The sequence below is a fragment of the Heterodontus francisci genome, chromosome 48 (assembly GCF_036365525.1).
Source record: "Heterodontus francisci isolate sHetFra1 chromosome 48, sHetFra1.hap1, whole genome shotgun sequence".
In the NCBI taxonomy this organism is placed as follows: domain Eukaryota; kingdom Metazoa; phylum Chordata; class Chondrichthyes; order Heterodontiformes; family Heterodontidae; genus Heterodontus; species Heterodontus francisci.
Genome location: NC_090418.1, coordinates 11,725,309 through 11,744,880, shown reverse-complemented (window position 1 = coordinate 11,744,880; position 19,572 = coordinate 11,725,309). Strand labels below are relative to the sequence as shown.

At 52.2% G+C, this 19,572-nt stretch overlaps 1 protein-coding gene across 1 annotated transcript in view; it reads left to right on the top strand.

The window, feature by feature from the left end:
* LOC137357564 (voltage-gated potassium channel subunit beta-3-like) overlaps positions 1-18,658 on the top strand; it is a 42,571-nt gene extending 23,913 nt beyond the window's left edge. The window contains exons 11-15 of the mRNA XM_068023986.1: positions 2,596-2,716; positions 4,906-5,000; positions 5,977-6,097; positions 10,483-10,571; positions 16,125-18,658. Coding sequence (XP_067880087.1) covers positions 2,596-2,716; positions 4,906-5,000; positions 5,977-6,097; positions 10,483-10,571; positions 16,125-16,214 — 516 coding nt within the window. The 3' untranslated portion in view covers positions 16,215-18,658. The remainder of the gene's footprint in view (positions 1-2,595; positions 2,717-4,905; positions 5,001-5,976; positions 6,098-10,482; positions 10,572-16,124) is intronic.
* The last annotated feature ends 914 nt before the right edge of the window (positions 18,659-19,572 follow it).

Below are 19,572 nucleotides of genomic sequence, written 5' to 3'. Positions count from 1 at the left end.
TGCATTTATATAGGGAGGGAATTCCAGAGCTCGGGACCCCAGGCTGCTGAAGGCACGACCACCAATGGCGGAGCAATGGAAATCGAGGGGATGCTCAATCGGGCAGAATTGGAGGAGCCCAGAGATCTTGGAGGGTTGCAGAGATAGGGAGGGGGAGAGGGATTTGAAAACAAGGATGAGAATTTTAAACTCAAGGTGTTGCCAGACCAGGAGCCATTGTAGGTCAGCGAGCACGGGGGGGGGTGGGGGGGGGGGGGGGGGTGGGTGGTGATGGGAGAGCGTGACGTTGTGCAAACGACCCAAGACATCGTCAAAGAGGTGGGTTTTTAATGAGGATCTTAAAGTCGTAGGGAGAGAGGGGGGGGTTGTGCTTTAAGGAGGGTATTACAGAGTGTGGAGCCTAGATGGCTGAAGGCACGGCCGCCACGGATGGGGTGAAGGGAGGGACGATTGGACAAGATGTCAGAAACGGAGGAAGAGGCAGTCCCAGCAGTAGGAGGGTGTTGTCGGACTGGAGGAGGTTATAGAGATCGGGAAGAGTGAGGTTATGGAGGGATATGATCACACGGATGAGAATTTTAAATTGGTGGTAGAACATAAGCGAAGAGGGACTCCGTTTAGTTTTAGTACCGGAATGATAATGATATTAGAATGTATTTTTCTGACAGATTCATTAGTATACCAAATGCACCAGCGCAAGGTGGTTAGCTGAAGGCAAGCTAACTTAAGAAGGAGTTGGATAAACATCTTTTTGAGAAAAAGCTACATCTGGTTTCATGTTTTTGTGTCACGTTTTTCCAGCTTAAGTTCCCATGTCCACTTTTATAATGAGTACTCCCTATGTAAACGTGTCACGCTGTAATTACACCTTCCCACCAGCGGTGGTGCTGAGGCACTTCAGTATTTCACCTCCCAGCTCCTCCAACTGTAATGCAGGGAAACTCGCACACTCCAACCAACTCCACTTTCCGATCAGTTTGAGCCCCCCCACTGTCTACCCTCTGGGGTGGACGTAAAAGACAATAAGTATCGGAGGAAGAGTCAGGGAGTTCTCCCGGGTGTCCTGGCCAATATTTATCCTTCGTCCAATGTCTCTAAAAAAAAAAATAGATGATCTGGGTTATCTATCTCATTGCCGTTTGTGGGATCTTGCTGTGCGCAGATTGGCAGCCGTGTTTCCCTACATTACAGCAGTGGCTACATTTCAATAGTACTTCATTGGTTGTGAAACGCTCTGGCCGTCTTTTGGTTGTGAAGGGCGTTATAGAAATGCAAGCCTTTGTTTCACCGTAATAAGAATAAAATCCAAGTATTATGTATAAATAAGGACAGAATGTACGGCTTTAACATGGGGAGTGGGGCCTGTATCTTTAGGCCTTTAGAACATAAGAAATAGGAGCAGCAGTCGGCCGTTCGGCCCCTTGAGCCTGCTCTGCCATTCAGTACCATCATGGCTGAACTTTGACCTCACTTTCCCAACCCTATCCCAATATCCCTTGATTCCTTTAGTGTCCGTAAAATCTATTGATCTCTATCTTGAATATACTCATCGACTGAGCATCCACAGCTCTCTGGGGTGGAGAATTCCAACGATTCACAACCCTCTTGAGTGAAGAAGTTTCTCCTCGTCTCAGTCCAAAATGGCCGACCCCTTATCCTGAGACTGTGACCCCCGACCCCTCGTTCTAGACTCTCCAGCCGGGGGGAAATCAGCCTCTCAGCGTCGACCCTATCAAAACCCTCTCAGAATGTTATAGATTTCAGTGAGATCTTCTCAATGCCAGAGACTACAGGCACATTCTTTTCAATCTCTCCTCATCGGGCAACCCTCTCATCGCAAGAATCAGTCTAATGAACCTTTGGTGCACCCCCCACCTAGGCAGGTATATCCCAATCCTTTGGTAAGGGGACCAAAACTGCACTTTACGTCACCGCATCACTGTTCCTCCCTTCCCTTTTAATTAACCCCCGGGGCCAATCTACATTCCTGGGCCTTTAGTTTAGGCCTCTTGAAAGGCTCAAGGGAGAAAAAGGGGGGTGTGCCTGCCCCCTAATGGTGAAAGGTGGTATTGATGCCGGGAATAATGCAGCCTTGTCGTTCGTCTGGTCTCCAGAACAGCAGTGAGACAGCAGGGCTGCCTCAATAAGGGAAAGGTACTGAGGCTTAGAGTGCAACAGGCCCCAGGTTTGAGCTTAAACCCCACCCCCGCCTCAGCTGATGTCAGCTGCGGGCTGAGAAAAGGCAAAAGCGAATGCATAATTGGCGTCCGTATCTCCTTTCCACTAACTCTGTCTCTCTCTCTCTATCTCTCTCTCAGTCCCCCCCTGACCCTAGCTGTGTCTCTGTCTCTGACTCCCCTCTCTTAATGCAGTGGGAGGTGTGCGTGTGAGGACAGACAGGTACATGGCTGGTTGTGATGCCCCCCATGGTTCAATATCCTGCCAGCATACACTGTGTAGGCTCCTGGGTGATGGGAGTTCAAGAGAAAGAGGAATTAAATTGGAGGTAGCGGGGTCAGAACTAGTTGTCCTGTTGTGACAGGATTCAGGCCATTTTACCGCACAAACCTCCTCGATGTCCCTCTTGTCTTTTAGGAGGCTTATTCCGTGGCCCGGCAGTTTAACCTGATCCCTCCGTCGTGTGAGCAGGACGAGTATCATCTCTTCCATCGTGACAAGGTCGAGGCACAGCTTCCCGAGCTCTACCACAAGATCGGTCAGTGCTGACATGATGTGACTCAGCTCAAGCACACCTCAACCTCCCTCTCTCCTTCACTATCTATGTCTCCCTCGCCCTCTCCCCCTCCCTCTGTGTGTGTCTCTCTTTCGCTCTCATCCCTGAAAACACCCCCTACCCACCTCCCCCCCCACATCTATTTCTCACTGTCTCCCTTTCCCTTTGGCCCTCTTTCTGTCTCTCCCTCTCTCTCACACTCAGTCTCTCCCTCATTCTCTCTCTCTCTCTCTCTCTAACTCAACCTCAATCTCTGTCTCTCTCTCTCTCTCTCTCTCTATGTATCTTTGTTTCATTATCACCCCTCTTCTGTCTTTCTGTGTCTGCCTGTCTCTTTCTCTCTGTCTCTCTCTCTTCCTCCATCTCTTTCTCTGTGTCTCTCCCTCTCTCTCTCTCTGTCTCTCTCTATCTATCTCCCTCTATCTCTCTTTCTCTCTCTCATATCAGACCTAACCTAGAGCTCTATCCCTTTCTCTCTATCCCTCTCTCTCTAACCCTCTCTCTCTAACCCTCTCTCTCTATCCCTCTCTCTCTATCCCTCTCTCTCTATCCCTCTCTCTCTATCCCTCTCTCTCTATCCCTCTCTCTATCCCCCTCTCACAAATCAGTCCTAACCTAGAGCTCTATCCCTTTCTCTATCCCTCTCTCTCTAACCCTCTCTCTCTATCCCTCTCTCTCTATCCCTCTCTCTCTATCCCTCTCTCTCTATCCCTCTCTCTCTATCCCTCTCTCTCTATCCCTCTCTCTCTAACCCTCTCTCTCTATCCCTCTTCCTCTATCCCTCTTCCTCTATCCCTCTTCCTCTATCCCTCTTCCTCTATCCCTCTTCCTCTATCCCTCTCCCTCTATCCCTCTCCCTCTATCCCTCTCCCTCTATCCCTCTCCCTCTATCCCTCTCTCTCTATCCCTCTCTCTCTATCCCTCTCTCTCTATCCCCCTCTCTCTATCCCCCTCTCTCTATCCCCCTCTCTCTATCCCCCTCTCTCTATCCCCCTCTCTCTATCCCCCTCTCTCTATCCCCCTCTCTCTATCCCCCTCTCTCTATCCGCCTCTCTCTATCCCCTTCTCTCTATCCCTTTCTCTCTATCCCCCTCTCTCTATCCCCCTCTCTCTATCCCCCTCTCTCTATCCCCCTCTCTCTATCCCCCTCTCTCTATCCCCCTCTCTCTATCCCCCTCTCGCTATCCCCCTCTCGCTATCCCCCTCTCGCTATCCCCCTCTCGCTATCCCCCTCTCGCTATCCCCCTCTCGCTATCCCCCTCTCTCTATCCCCCTCTCTCTATCCCCCTCTCTCTATCCCCCTCTCTCTAACCCCCTCTCTCTAACCCCCTCTCTCTAACCCCCTCTCTCTAACCCCCTCTCTCTAACCCCCTCTCTCTAACCCCCTCTCTCTAACCCCCTCTCTCTAACCCCCTCTCTCTAACCCCCTCTCTCTAACCCCCTCTCTCTAACCCCCTCTCTCTAACCCCCTCTCTCTAACCCTCTCTCTCTAACCCTCTCTCTCTAACCCTCTCTCTCTAACCCCCTCTCTCTAACCCCCTCTCTCTAACCCCCTCTCTCTAACCCCCTCTCTCTAACCCCCTCTCTCTAACCCCCTCTCTCTAACCCCCTCTCTCCAACCCCCTCTCTCCAACCCCCTCTCTCCAACCCTCTCTCTCTATCCCCCTCTCTCTATCCCCCTCTCTCTATCCCCCTCTCTCTATCCCCCTCTCTCTATCCCCCTCTCTCTATCCCCCTCTCTCTATCCCCCTCTCTCAATCCCCCTCTCTCAATCCCTCTCTCTCAATCCCTCTCTCTCAATCCCTCTCTCTCAATCCCTCTCTCTCAATCCCTCTCTCTCAATCCCTCTCTCTCTATCCCCCTCTCTCTATCCCCCTCTCTCTATCTCCCTCTCTCTATCTCCCTCTCTCTATCTCCCTCCCTCTATCTCCCTCCCTCTATCCCTCTCTCTCTATCCCCCTCTCTCTCTATCCCCCTCTCTCTCTATCCCCCTCTCTCTCTATCCCCCTCTCTCTATCCCCCTCTCTCTCTATCCCCCTCTCTCTCTATCCTCCTCTCTCTCTATCCCCCTCTCTCTCTATCCCCCTCTCTCTCTATCCCTTTCTCTCTATCCCTCTCTCTCTATCCCTCTCTCACAGATCAGTCCTAACCGAGAGCTCTGTCTCCCCCAGGTCTAGGAGTGATGACCTGGTCACCACTGGCGTGTGGCTTAATCACTGGAAAGTATGAAGACTGCATTCCGGAACATTCCAGGGCTTCGTTGCCGGTAAGCTGCAGCCCCCACAGCAAAGTTTTACCACAAAACTTTCATGTCTGGAAACGTAGCCTGAAAATTCAGCTCCATGTTAAACATCCTGTGTCAGGATTAAACAGGGTTAGATATAGAGTAAAGCTCCCTCTACACTGTCCCCATCAAACACTCCCAGGACAGGTACAGCACGGGGTTAGATACAGAGTAAAGCTCCCTCTACACTGTCCCCATCAAACACTCCCAGGACAGGTACAGCACGGGATTAGATACAGAGTAAAGCTCCCTCTACACTGTCCCCATCAAACACTCCCAGGAGAGGTACAGCACGGGGTTAGATACAGAGTAAAGCTCCCTCTACACTGTCCACATCAAACACTCCCAGGACAGGTACAGCATGGGGTTAGATACAGAGTAAAGCTCCCTCTACACTGTCCCCATCAAACACTCCCAGGAGAGGTACAGCACGGGGTTAGATACAGAGTAAAGCTCCCTCTACACTGTCCCCATCAAACACTCCCAGGAGAGGTACAGCACGGGGTTAGATACAGAGTAAAGCTCCCTCTGCACTGTCCACATCAAACACTCCCAGGACAGGTACAGCACGGGGTTAGATACAGAGTAAAGCTCCCTCTACACTGTCCACATCAAACACTCCCAGGAGAGGTACAGTACGGGGTTAGATACAGAGTAAAGGTCTCTGTCCCAGCAATCGCCTTGAGTTTCTATGGACCAGTCCATATACTCACTTCCCAGATTAATGCTGTGTGGCCTCCCTGAGTTGCCAAATGAGGGCTCGGAGAACGAGGCTAAAACAAGCCCAACCTTTCACCTCTGACCTATCCCGCCACCTTCATCCCATCGGTCTGGGCTGGACTGGGACTGAGGTGAGAGGTCAGGGTGCAGCCCAGCCCTCTTGCCGACCTCTCACCTTCTGCTTTCACCTAGCGCGTGTGCCATTTCCGAGTGTGACCGCCCCTGTCTTCGCCTGCAGGGCTACGAGTGGCTAAAGATCAAGATAACAAGCGAGGAAGGCCGATCGCAGCAAGCCAAGATCAAGACACTGCAGACGATCGCCGAGAGGATGTCCTGCACCCTTGCTCAGCTGGCGATTGGTGAGCCTGTGCACTCTCCGTTGGGGGTGGGTGGCGGGGGCGGGGGGTACGTTAATGAACCGGACGGTGGGGAAGCAAGAGTTTTCACCGTGCAGTATCTCAACAAACTAACAGCCCCAATAACTGGGCCGAGCCATGGCCGACTCTTGCCAAGAATGTCATAGCCTGGCTCAGTGCACTTGACGGCTGACCGAGCCTCGGGCCTAACCTCTCTGGGTTTGCAGTAATTGGGGTGTAAGTTGCTGAGGGAGCGAGTTGTGGGGGTGCCTTCTCCTCACCGGTCTGTGCAGGCTCAAGGTGGGGGCCCAAAGCCATCTTCTCGAGGGGCACCAAAGAGGCCAACAATCAACGCTGGCCTTGACAACATCCTGAGCGAACTAATCCGGAAATATGGCCGTTACCCTGAATCCCGGCTGAGACCGGGAGTCCCGAGAGGACCGAAGGTGTAAACAGGGAGCAGAGCGTGCTCTCAACTCGATCTGTGGCCAAGGCAACGCTGACTCCCAGCTTGCACGTGGGCTGCCGTTTCCGGCAGACACGGCGTCACATCCCACGCCCAATGTGCCGCAACTGCAACAGACGCATAATCTTGGCGTCAGAAGGTCGGGGGTTCAAGCCCCCACTCCAGAGCCCATAGTCCAGGCCGACGCTCCCAGCGCCAGTGCTGAGGGAGTGCTGCAGTGTCAGAGGTGCCGCCTTTCAGATGAGACATTGAACCCGAGGCCCCGTCTGCCCTCTCAAGTAGACGTAACGGATCCCACAGCCCAACATTTACCCTCAGTTAATGTCCCTGCAAAGAGATTATCTGGTCATTATCACATTGCTGTTTGCGGGATCTTACTATGCATACTTTGCCTGCCGCATTTCCTGCATTACAACAGTGGCTCTAAAAAGCACTTCATTGGTTGTGAAGCACTTTGCGACCTCCAGATGCCCAATTGTATGAGTGTTGCACGAGCCACAGCTGATCTCCTCTGGCCTGTCCATGGTCTGGTCACCAGCTCCCCGAGGGGTTTTTATTGTATAATGCACTGGCACAGCCCGTACCCATCCCTAGCTGCCACAGGAAGCAGCTCGCACCTCAAGGAATAAGCACCTGCTCCAAACCAGTGACTCACCTCACTCCCAGTTAAGACCTGGGCCTGTCCCTGCTAGTTATTATATCCAGTCAGTTCCAGAACTGCATCAGTCCATAGATCTATGACGTTGATCCATTGGGATTGTGTACAATGGGAGTGAATGGGAAGAGGTTTGATCCATTGGGATTATGGACAATGGGAGTGAATGGGAAGGGGTTTGATCCACTGGGACTGTGTACAATGGGAGTGATGAGAAAGGGTTTGATCCATTGGGATTGTGTACAATGGGAGTGAATGGGAAGAGGTTTGATCCATTGGGATTTGTACAATGGGAGTGAATGGGAAGAGGTTTGATCCACTGGGATTTGTACAATGGGTGTGAATGGGAAGGGGTTTGATCCATTGGGATTGTGTACAATGGGAGTGAATGGGAAGAGGTTTGATCCATTGGGATTATGGACAATGGGAGTGAATGGGAAGGGGTTTGATCCACTGGGACTGTGTACAATGGGAGTGATGAGAAAGGGTTTGATCCATTGGGATTGTGTACAATGGGAGTGAATGGGAAGAGGTTTGATCCATTGGGATTTGTACAATGGGAGTGAATGGGAAGAGGTTTGATCCATTGGGATTATGGACAATGGGAGTGAATGGGAAGAGGTTTGATCCACTGGGATTTGTACAATGGGAGTGAATGGGAAGAGGTTTGATCCATTGGGATTGTGTACAATGGGAGTGAATGGGAAGAGGTTTGATCCATTGGGATTATGGACAATGGGAGTGAATGGGAAGAGGTTTGATCCACTGGGATTTGTACAATGGGAGTGAATGGGAAGAGGTTTGATCCATTGGGATTATGGACAATGGGAGTGAATGGGAAGAGGTTTGATCCACTGGGATTTGTACAATGGGAGTGAATGGGAAGAGGTTTGATCCATTGGGATTGTGTACAATGGGAGTGAATGGGAAGAGGTTTGATCCACTGGGATTTGTACAATGGGAGTGAATGGGAAGAGGTTTGATCCATTGGGATTGTGTACAATGGGAGTGAATGGGAAGGGGTTTGATCCACTGGGATTTGTACAATGGGAATGAATGGGAAGGGGTTTGATCCATTTGGATTGTGTACAATGGGAGTGAATGGGAAGGGGTTTGATCCACTGGGATTTGTACAATGGGAATGAATGGGAAGGGGTTTGATCCATTGGGATTATGGACAATGGGAGTGAATGGGAAGGGGTTTGATCCACTGGGACTGTGTACAATGGGAGTGATGAGAAAGGGTTTGATCCATTGGGATTGTGTACAATGGGAGTGAATGGGAAGAGGTTTGATCCATTGGGATTATGGACAATGGGAGTGAATGGGAAGAGGTTTGATCCACTGGGATTTGTACAATGGGAGTGAATGGGAAGAGGTTTGATCCATTGGGATTGTGTACAATGGGAGTGAATGGGAAGAGGTTTGATCCATTGGGATTGTGTACAATGGGAGTGAATGGGAAGAGGTTTGATCCATTGGGATTATGGACAATGGGAGTGAATGGGAAGAGGTTTGATCCATTGGGATTGTGTACAATGGGAGTGAATGGGAAGGGGTTTGATCCACTGGGATTTGTACAATGGGAATGAATGGGAAGGGGTTTGATCCATTGGGATTGTGTACAATGGGAGTGAATGGGAAGGGGTTTGATCCACTGGGATTTGTACAATGGGAATGAATGGGAAGGGGTTTGATCCATTGGGATTATGGACAATGGGAGTGAATGGGAAGGGGTTTGATCCACTGGGACTGTGTACAATGGGAGTGATGAGAAAGGGTTTGATCCATTGGGATTGTGTACAATGGGAGTGAATGGGAAGAGGTTTGATCCATTGGGATTATGGACAATGGGAGTGAATGGGAAGAGGTTTGATCCACTGGGATTTGTACAATGGGAGTGAATGGGAAGAGGTTTGATCCATTGGGATTGTGTACAATGGGAGTGAATGGGAAGGGGTTTGATCCACTGGGATTTGTACAATGGGAATGAATGGGAAGGGGTTTGATCCATTGGGATTGTGTACAATGGGAGTGAATGGGAAGGGGTTTGATCCACTGGGATTTGTACAATGGGAATGAATGGGAAGGGGTTTGATCCATTGGGACTGTGTACAATGGGAGTGAATGGGAAGAGGTTTGATCCATTGGGATTTGTACAATGGGAGTGAATGGGAAGAGGTTTGATCCACTGGGATTATGGACAATGGGAGTGAATGGGAAGGGGTTTGATCCATTGGGACTGTTCCCAATAGGAGTGAATGGGAAGGGGTTTGATCCACTGGGATTATGGACAATGGGAGTGAATGGGAAGGGGTTTGATCCATTGGGACTGTTCCCAATAGGAGTGAATGGGAAGGGGTTTGATCCATTGGGATTGTGTACAATGGGAGTGAATGGGAAGGGGTTTGGACAATTGGGATTGTGTACAATGGGAGTGAATGGGAAGGGGTTTGGTCCATTGGGATTGTGTACAATGGGAGTGAATGGGAAGGGGTTTGATCCATTGGGATTATGGACAATGGGAGTGAATGGGAAGGGGTTTGGTCCATTGGGATTGTGTACAATGGGAGTGAATGGGAAGGGGTTTGATCCATTGGGACTGTTCCCAATAGGAGTGAATGGGAAGGGGTTTGGACAATTGGGATTGTGTACAATGGGAGTGAATGGGAAGGGGTTTGGTCCATTGGGATTGTGTACAATGGGAGTGAATGGGAAGGGGTTTGATCCATTGGGATTATGGACAATGGGAGTGAATGGGAAGGGGTTTGGACAATTGGGATTGTGTACAATGGGAGTGAATGGGAAGGGGTTTGGACAATTGGGATTGTGTACAATGGGAGTGAATGGGAAGGGGTTTGGTCCATTGGGATTGTGTACAATGGGAGTGAATGGGAAGGGGTTTGGACAATTGGGATTGTGTACAATGGGAGTGAATGGGAAGGGGTTTGGTCCATTGGGATTGTGTACAATGGGAGTGAATGGGAAGGGGTTTGATCCATTGGGATTATGGACAATGGGAGTGAATGGGAAGGGGTTTGGACAATTGGGATTGTGTACAATGGGAGTGAATGGGAAGGGGTTTGGTCCATTGGGATTGTGTACAATGGGAGTGAATGGGAAGGGGTTTGGTCCATTGGGATTGTATATTTTACTTGGTTCTGATTTGATGTGCTGACCAGCCGAACCTTCTGAACAAAGTTAGAAGATAGGATTTATCTTCATTTATTAGCCATTGAGATCTCCATTTCTCGTGTCCTCCCTCAGCTTGGTGCATGCATAACGAGGCAGTTAGTTCAGTCCTGCTCGGAGTGTCAGACGCAGCTCAACTGCGGGAGAACCTCGGCGCCATTCAGGTAGGTGTCCCATAATGATGACATCATCAAAGTTGACAACCGCCTGTCCAAGAGCCTAAAAAACCCAGAGAGACTTAAGTCCACTGTCTAACACACTATGTTTTCACATTCTAGAGCAGCAGGTATCTGTTAGTGATGTGAGGGAATAGGATTCCAAGACAGTTTTACTGGCTTATCTGTCGGGTACAATTCTGCTCACCCATCACCCACTGTGTTCGCTGACCTACACTGGCTCCCAGTTCGGCAACCCCTCCATTTGAAAATTCTCAGCCTTATTTTCAAACCCCTCCACGGCCTCGCCCCTCCCTCTCTCTCTAACCCTCCTCCAGCCCCACAACCCTCTGAGACCTCTGCGCTCCTCCAATTCCGCCCCTTCCCCATCCCTGACTCTATTCACCCCACCGTGCCTTTTATATTTTCATGTCGAGGGGGCCTTTATTCCTCAGGCCCCCTTGATATACGTATTTATATTTTTAAAATAACTCCAGGGATCTGGGTTCAATTCTGGGTACTGCCTGTGCGAGTTTGCAAGTTCTCCCTGTGACCGCGTGGCTTTCCGCCGGGGGCTCCGGTTTCCTCCCACTGTCAAAGACTTGCAGGTGATAGGTAAATTGGCCATTGTAAATTGTCCCTAGTGTAGGTAGGTGGTAGGGAATATGGGATTACTGTAGGGTTAGTATAAATGGGTGGTTCTTGGTCGGCACAGACTCGGTGCTGTATCTCGAAATAAATAAATAAATAATCATCCCCCAGGACGTCCCAGAACGCCCTGAGGAATTCCACGGTCAACCCATCCAGCCCTGGGGATTTTCCCCTCGAGAGCTGGTGGAGGGCGCCGGTCAGCTCCGTCAATGTGAGCGGAGCCTCCAATCCTTCTGCGCCCTCCGGGCTGACCTGCGGCAGGTCCTCCCACAAACCTTTGCACGTGTCCTCGCTGGACGGATCCGGAGAGAACAACGCACTGTAATAAGTACGGACCAGGAGGCCATTTCCCTCCGGATCCGTGATGGAGGAACCGTCGTCGGCCAGCAGCTCAACGAGCTGCTTACGGACCCCCCGCCATTTTTCCTGCGAGTAGAAGAAGGGTGAGGCGCGGTCCAAATCTTCCAGGATCTGGATCTGCGACCTCATGTACGCGCCTCGGGACACTACGAGCTGCAGGTTCCTCAGCGCGCCCTTCTTCTCTTTGTACGCCTGCCACAGAGCCGGGTCCACGACGGCATGACCGAGGCGGGACTCCAAGTCGAGCACCTCCCTCTCAAGGCGCCCGATCTCGGCTTCCCGCCTCTTGGTTGACCCCTTCGCGCACTCCTGACAGAAGACGCGGATGTGAGTCTTGCCCACATCCCACCATAGCCTCAAGCAGGGGAAGCCCCCCTGCTTCCTTCCCCAGTCGGCCCAGAATTAACAGAACGAGTCCCGGAATCGCTCGTCCTCCAGCAGCCGGTTGTTAAAGTGCCAGTAAACGGACTCCGCCCGCGTGCGGAGCGGAGTGAACTCCGTCCACACCAGGTGGTGGTCCGAGCACGGCACCAGCCGCATGGAGGCCGCCGAAACGCGGGAGACGTACGCCTGCGAAATGTAGAGGCGGTCGATTCGGGACCCTCCTCCTCCAGACCTCCACGTGAAGGCGCTGGAGTCAGGATGGAGATTCCGCCAGACGTCCACCAAGTTAAGGGAGCTGATCAGTCCCCTCAACTTCTCCACCGACACTTGGCCGTGCTGGGGACCAGAGCGATCCCCCACCTCAAGGGTAAAGTTGAAATCCCCCCCGAGGATGATGCACTCGCCGCTATCGATGGAGCTCAAGAGAGTGGACACTTCTTCAAAGAAGCGCGCTTGCAAAGCGCCGGGCCTGGCGCGTACACGTTCACAAAGTGGAGCGGCACGCTACCCAGGCGAACGGCAAGGTGGAGCAAGCGGCCCGGCACTAGCTCCTTGACCCCCAAGATCTCCGGCTGAAAAGTCGGGGCCAACAAGATAGCCACCCCACTAGAAATAGGGGTGAGGTGACTCATGTAGACCCCACCCTGCCACTCCAGGAACCAGGTGGCTTCGTCTCCCAGAACGGTGTGGGTTTCCTGCAGAAAGCTCACCGCGTATCTCCCTTCCCTGAGGATTGAGAGATTGTGAAATCTGCGGTGAGACCCCCTGCTGCCGTTGATGTTGAGGCTGGCTATGGTTATCTTCATGTCAAAGGTACTTAAAACCCGTCACAAACACCTCACTGTGAGGAGGGAGTGGAAGTGCACCTGGCCTTCCACTCCCCCAGCAACCCTTTGAGGAACACATTAAAACGGCGCCTCTCAACCAGTTTCATGTCCGCGCGCTTGCCCGCTATCTTGAAGGCGGCACGGACGGACTGTATGATCAGCGCCAGACTCGACCAACAGCCGAGGGCCAGCTGAGCTTTATTGCGGCAGCCCCTGCAAGCCGCAAGGAAATCCCAGAGTTCCGCCGTGGGGTGAGAGGAGACTCAGGAGGCACGAGGGACTCCACCACCTCACTGGCGATAGAATCAAGATCATCCTCCGTGCCCCACACCGTGTCCCCATCCTCCTCCGGGTCGTCACCGCCAGCGGCCGACACATCCACCACACACTGGGGCGGACGTCCCGGCCTCGCCAGCTGGTCCTGCCTCCGTCACGATCCTACCCCCAGGATCGATGGCGGAGGAGTCCTCTCTGGGTTCTAGGATGGAACTGGAGCCTGTGGGTACCAGCGGTTCAGGACCCCCCTCCACCTCCATCCTCAGGCCAATCAGCAGTCCAGGGGAGACAGAAGTTCCCGACTCCGGAAATCCAGCCGGAGCCGGCACCGGAGGCGGAGAGAGGAGGCCATCTCCTGCCCCGCCAGCGCCCACCGGACCAGCAGACAGGGAATTACACAGATTGGCCTCTGGGTCGGGCACATCCCGGGCAGCAGCGTCAGGCTGTTGGGAGGGCGGCCCCCTCACAGGTCTCGCTCTCACCCAGGACACCCGACCCATCGGCCAAAGGAATGATTTCTCCCGTGGGGTCCACAGATTCCCCTACCAAGGGCCGGCCCCCCACCTCAGGAGTTGACAAGATCACAGGGGCATCTCCCGCACCTCCGTTCCGAGAGGTGGAGGTCTCCCGCCCAGGGCTCAGGGCCCTGATCGTGCTGGTGGCAGGGGGAGCCTGAGGACCCACGCGAGGAGATGGACCCCATGTTTCAGGGCCTTCGTCAGAGGAGGGACATCTCCTCCTGTTATTTCGGGAGTGGTGCTGAGGCCCAGAGACCCCCATGTCATCAGGGGTCTCTGCCTCCGCACCCACCTTTTGCCTGGTTACCCCGGGCCTGAGCCCAGCCCTGGGGCAGATGGATGCCCAGACGCGGGTTGTGTCAATGTGTCCAGACTCGGGTTGTGTCAATGTGTCCGGGGGACGAGCCTCTCGATGTTTATTTTTCCTCTGCGCCTTCCTTCCACTTGGACGGGCACTTCCCACCCCTCCGGAGGCTGTGAAAACCATAGCCTCTGGCACCAATTGAACGGTATCTGGTGGAAGTGTGGGGGGGCGGGTGGGAAGAGGTGCAGCAGCGCCATCCAGTGCTGCCGAGGTGGAGTTGGTGGCCGGGAGGTTGGGGCAGTTCTAACGAACCCCCTTGCAGACATGGCACCGTGCCCCGTCCAAGGTCCAGAAGACGCGGTAGGCCGTCCCCTGGAACTCTACATTGAAATGGGCCTCCAAGACCTCCTCCCGCGCCAGCTGCATGAATAACTGGCGGCGGAAGGAGTACACGTGTCGGAGGCTGTTCTCCCGAAGACCGAGCGGGACTGGAGTGAGCCCCGTCTTTACCTCCCCCAGATGGTGCAGGTGGGGAAGGAGGAGCTCACCAGGGATGAAGGGTGGGACATTGGATAAAATGAGCCTTTGCGCAGTGGCCTCCAGGGGGTCCACTGGCAGAAAGGTCCCGCCCACGGTGAGCGCCTTGTTCAGAGCCAGGGACACCGCCCGCTCGGTCTTCAGGAATAACACTGCCTTCCCGTACATTTTAGAGGCTGCAACAATGGCCGAAGGGCCGACAACCTCGGCCATTGCTTTCACGCATGCCTCTATAGTCATGTTCGGGTGGACGTAGCTCTTGACCCCATGCTTCGAAGTTAATAAAGCAAACGGTGACGGGGCAACAGGTGCAGCTGCAGCAGCCGCCGCAGCATATATACGGGAAGGCCCCGCCACCGGCGAAGGAGGGCTTGCCATGGGGTCTAAGAGCCACGGCCACCCCCAAGAAACAAAACAAATTTACACAATTGAAACAAAAAAAAGCAAACTTTAAAGAAAGTGGAGTGGGAGTCGAGGAGGATGGGGTAGGATGGTAAAGGAAAAGGGGAGGATAGGTGACTGAGGCGACTGAGTGGAGGAAGGGAGAGAAAGGCTGAAAAGGATGTTTGTTCCAACGGCCAGTTGGAGCACCTTTATCAAAATTAGTCCAAAACTGTTTGTTGTCTTCCAGTTGGGGGAGGCTTCTTCGCCCGGGACGGCTGGAGCCGCCCGGTACTCTCCTCTTCTGATTTTAACAAAAAAGGTCTTCACCCGGGCAACTCCAGCTGTCCCGAGCAGGCAGTTGGGGTGGGGAGGGAGCTCCCTGTGTGCGAGCACCAATACAAATACAGGGGCCCCTACTGGATTTGGCAGCCCCACCCCTGAGTCTTCAGGCCTCTTCTCCCTCCCCCAAACAGTTCAAACTTAAGAGTCTTTCAGGTGCCCTGACACCCACCTCTCCAAAACAATTGCAACCTTCCTTGATGGTTTCTCTCCACTCTGCATTCACCTCTCTCCAGTCTCCTCTCTCCACTCTGCATTCACCTCTCTCCAGTCTCCTCTCTCCACTCTGCATTCACCTCTTTCCAGTTATTGCAATTACTCCAGTCTCCTCTCTCCACTCTGCATTCACCTCTCTCCAGTTTCTCCAATTACTCCAGTCTCCTCTCTCCACTCTGCATTCACCTCTCTCTAGTCTCTTCTCTTCACTCTGCATTCACCGCTCTCCAGTCTCCTCTCTCCACTCTGCAGTTGCAGCAGCACAACTGCAGCTACTCCCCCTTATTGCAGGCAGGAAGTGCTCCAAATTGCCCAACCAATCCCGTGCTGTACCTGCCCTGGGAGTGTTTGATGGGGACAGTGTAGAGGGAGCTTTACTCTGTATCTAACCCCCGTGCTGTACCTGTCCTGGGAGTGTTTGATGGGGACAGTGTAGAGGGAGCTTTACTCTGTATCTAACCCCCGTGCTGTCCCTGTCCTGGGAGTGTTTGATGGGGACAGTGTAGAGGGAGCTTTACTCTGTATCTAACCCCGTGCTGTACCTGTCCTGGGAGTGTTTGATGGGGACAGTGTAGAGGGAAACTGTTCCCTTCCCCACCACAATCATCTCCCCTTGACGTACCAAAAAGAATTGCCTGTCTATCAGATTTGTGTAAGTGGTGCGTTTTGGTGCAGGGCAGTTGATTTCGAGTGAAGACCTGGCTGGTGTTCTAGATTCCCTGCCATGCTCACATCTCTTCGAATCTTCCTTTCTTTCTCCTCCCAGGTCCTTGCTCAGCTGACACCGCAGATTATCAGCGACGTGGAAGCCATCCTGGGAAACAAGCCCAACAGCCGGAGAGACTCAAAGGCCTAGCGGGAATGCCTGAGCCTGAGAAGGTCCCTCCGACCTTCTCCAACCTGCTTCCATGGCGCGTCTTTCCTTATTACTTGACCTTCTTGACATCGGCTTGCTCCGATCATCTACAGGCTCACCTCACCAGCATCCACTCCTATACCTGCTGCTGTGTTCCAACAACCCAATGGATGAGTTCCTGGTTCCTCACCATCTGTCACGGTGTACGGAGGCAGCATCATAACTGCGACAGACGCAGGGTGCCCATTTGGGGGCATGGGGAAGGGTCTTCAAAGCACCATGCACTTGTGGGGAGCTCACTGCCAAATACAACCTCAACGTCGGACAATGAAACCGCCTTGTTTTAAAATTCTCCTCCCCGTTTTCAACACAACTCCATGGCTCTCACCCCCCCCCCCCCTCCCTATCTCTGTAACCCCCTCCACCAGCCTCTCAACCCTCCGAGACCTCTGCCTTCCTCCAATCCTGGCCTTTTGCAAATCCCCGATTTTAGTCTCGGCAGCAGCCGCCTCTCCCAGTGGGTGTAGCCAGCCCCTGAGTGGGCCAGCAGTGTGGAAGGACCGCCTACCATCTTTCATTGGCTGCCGCTTTCGATTGGCACCTCCTGGCATGTGGCCAGGCAGGACCCACCTCCCGCCCAAGCATGCCAGCCAACCCAACAAACTCCACTGCTTGGCAAAATCTTGCTCTAGTCACCTCAGCCACTCCCTGTGGGAGCGAGTTCCACATTCTCACCACTCTCTGGGTGAAGAAGTTTCTCCGGAATTCCCAATTGGATTGATTAGTGACTGTCTAAGATCGAAGGCCCCCTAGTTCTGGTCTCCCCCCACAAGTGGAAACATCTTCTCTACGTCTACCCGATCCAAACCCCTTCATCATTTTAAAGCCCTCAATCAGGTCACCCCTCAGCCTTCCCTTTCCTAGAGAAAAGAGCCCCAGCCCGTTCAATCTTTCCTGAAAGTTTTCACCTCTCAGTTCTGGTATCATCCCTGAGAATCTCTTTCACACCCTCTCTGGTGCCTCTGTGTCCTTGAAGTAATATGGAACCCAGAACAGTGCACGGTAGCTCCAAGTGAGGTTTAACCAAGGTTCCATCCCGCTTTAACATAACCGCTGTGTTTTACAATTCTATTCCTTTCGAAATGAAGCCCAGTGATTTTGCTTTGTTACAGAGTGCAACAGAGCCAAGATGTTTAATGCATGACCTGTATATTGGGCAATATCGGGAATATTTGCACCACTGCTATCCATGCTCCAGAGGGCAACTAACCCGGACAGCAGCCGTTTATCTCTGGTACCGATGGCATTCAGGCAGAACCCACGTCCTGAGGCGAGTCCCAGGGGACAGCATAGCTGATAGCTAATAGCATCGAGACAACAGAAATTGGGCCGAGAGCAAATCCTCCCCTGTGCTGTAAAATTCTGGGACTTCCCAGTCAGATTTTTCAGGGCCTTGGAGAGGGGTGCGGAGGAGATTTGCTGGAATGGGACCAGGGATGAGGGACTTCAGTTAATGTGGAGAGACTGGGAGAAGCTGGGATTGTTCTCCTTAGAGCAGAGCAGGTTAAGGGGAGATTTAATCGAGGCGTTCAACATCACGAAGCATTTTGATAGAATAAATAAGGAGAAACAGTTTCCAGTGGCAGGAGGGGTCGGTAAGCAGAGGGACACAGATTTCAGATAATTGGTAAAAGAACCAGAGGGGGAGAGATGAGGAGAATTTATTTTAACGCAGTGAGTTGTTGTGATCTGGAACGCGCTGCCTGAAAGGGCGGTGGAAGCAGATTCAATAGTAACTTTCAAAAGGGGAATTGGAGAAATATTTGAAGGGGAAAAATTTGCAGGGCTGTGGGGAAAGAGCAGGGTGGGGAGTGGGATTAATTGGAGAGCTCTTTCAAAGAGCCGGCACAGACACGATGGGCCGATTGGCCTCCTGCACTGTATGATTCTGTGAATGGGAATGTTCTTTATGCAGTACTGCCATTTTGCCAGCAGGTGGTGGCTTTGTGCTGTGTAACAGTCCGAATCGTTCAGTGTAAATCTCCTGAATTTCTCATTTGTTTTCTGAATTCATTCTCAGGATCTGGGTGTTGTTGACATTTGTTGCCCATCCCTAATTGCCCTTGAGAAGGTGGTGGTGAGCTGCCTTTCTGAACCGCTGCAGTCCATGTGGGGTAGGTACACCCACAGTGCTGTTAGGGAGGGAGTTCCAGGATTTTGACCCAGCGACAGTGAAGGAACGGTGATATAGTTACAAGTCAGGATGGTGTGTGACTTGGAGGGGACCTTGCAGGTGGTGGTGTTCCCATGTATTTGCTGCCCTTGTCCTTCTAGTTGGTAGAGGTCGAGGGTTTGGAAGGTGCTGTCGAAGGAGCCTTGGTGAGTTGTTGCAGTGCATCTTGTAGATGGTACACACTGCTGCCACTGTGCGTCGGTGGTGGAGGGAGTGAATGTTTGTGGATGGGGTGCCAATCAAGCGGGCTGCTTTGTCCTGGATGGTGTCGAGCTTCTTGAGTGTTGTTGGAGCTGCACCCATCCAGGCAAGTGGAGAGTATTCCATCACACTCCTGACTTGTGCCTTGTAGATGGTGGACAGGCTTTGGAGAGTCAGGAGGTGAGTTACTCACCACAGAATTCCCAGCCTCTGACCTGCTCTTGTAGTCACAGTATTTATGTGGCTGGTCCAGTAAACAATGAGTGTCGAGGGAGCTTTACTCTGTATCTAACCCCATGCTGTATCTGTTTTGGAATGTTTAATGCTGGCTGTCTGTAATGGAAAGTAATAGCAGAGTTTTAGAACTTTTAAAAATTCATTCACAGGATGTTGATTCCAATGTCCAGGCTGGCATTTATTTCCCGTCCCTAATTGCCCTGGAGAAGGTGGTGGTGAGCTGCCTTCTCAAATATGACTGATTGGCTTGCGAGGCCATTCCTGTTAAGATTCAACCACATTGAGTCACATGTAGGTCAGACCAGGTCAGGAGGGCAGATTTCCTTCCCTGCAGGACATTAGTGAACCAGATGGGTTTTTACAACAACCGATGATGGTCACCATTACTGAGACTAGCTCTCAATTCCAGATTTATGTAATTAATTGAATTTAAAATCCCTCCGCTGCCCTGGTGGCGGGAATTGAACCCATTTTTCTGGATCATTAGTCCCAGCCTCTGGATTATTAATCCAGCAAGATATCCAACATGCTACTATACCTCCTTATTAAAATTATCGCTTTGAAGCTTGTTTCCCCCCTGCCCCCCTCGGTTGAGCAGCGTGTGTGTGACAGAGTGCAGTGTGTATAAATCAGAATAAAATTAAACATTGATCTCAAACGATGATTCATTACTGACAAGGATTTGGA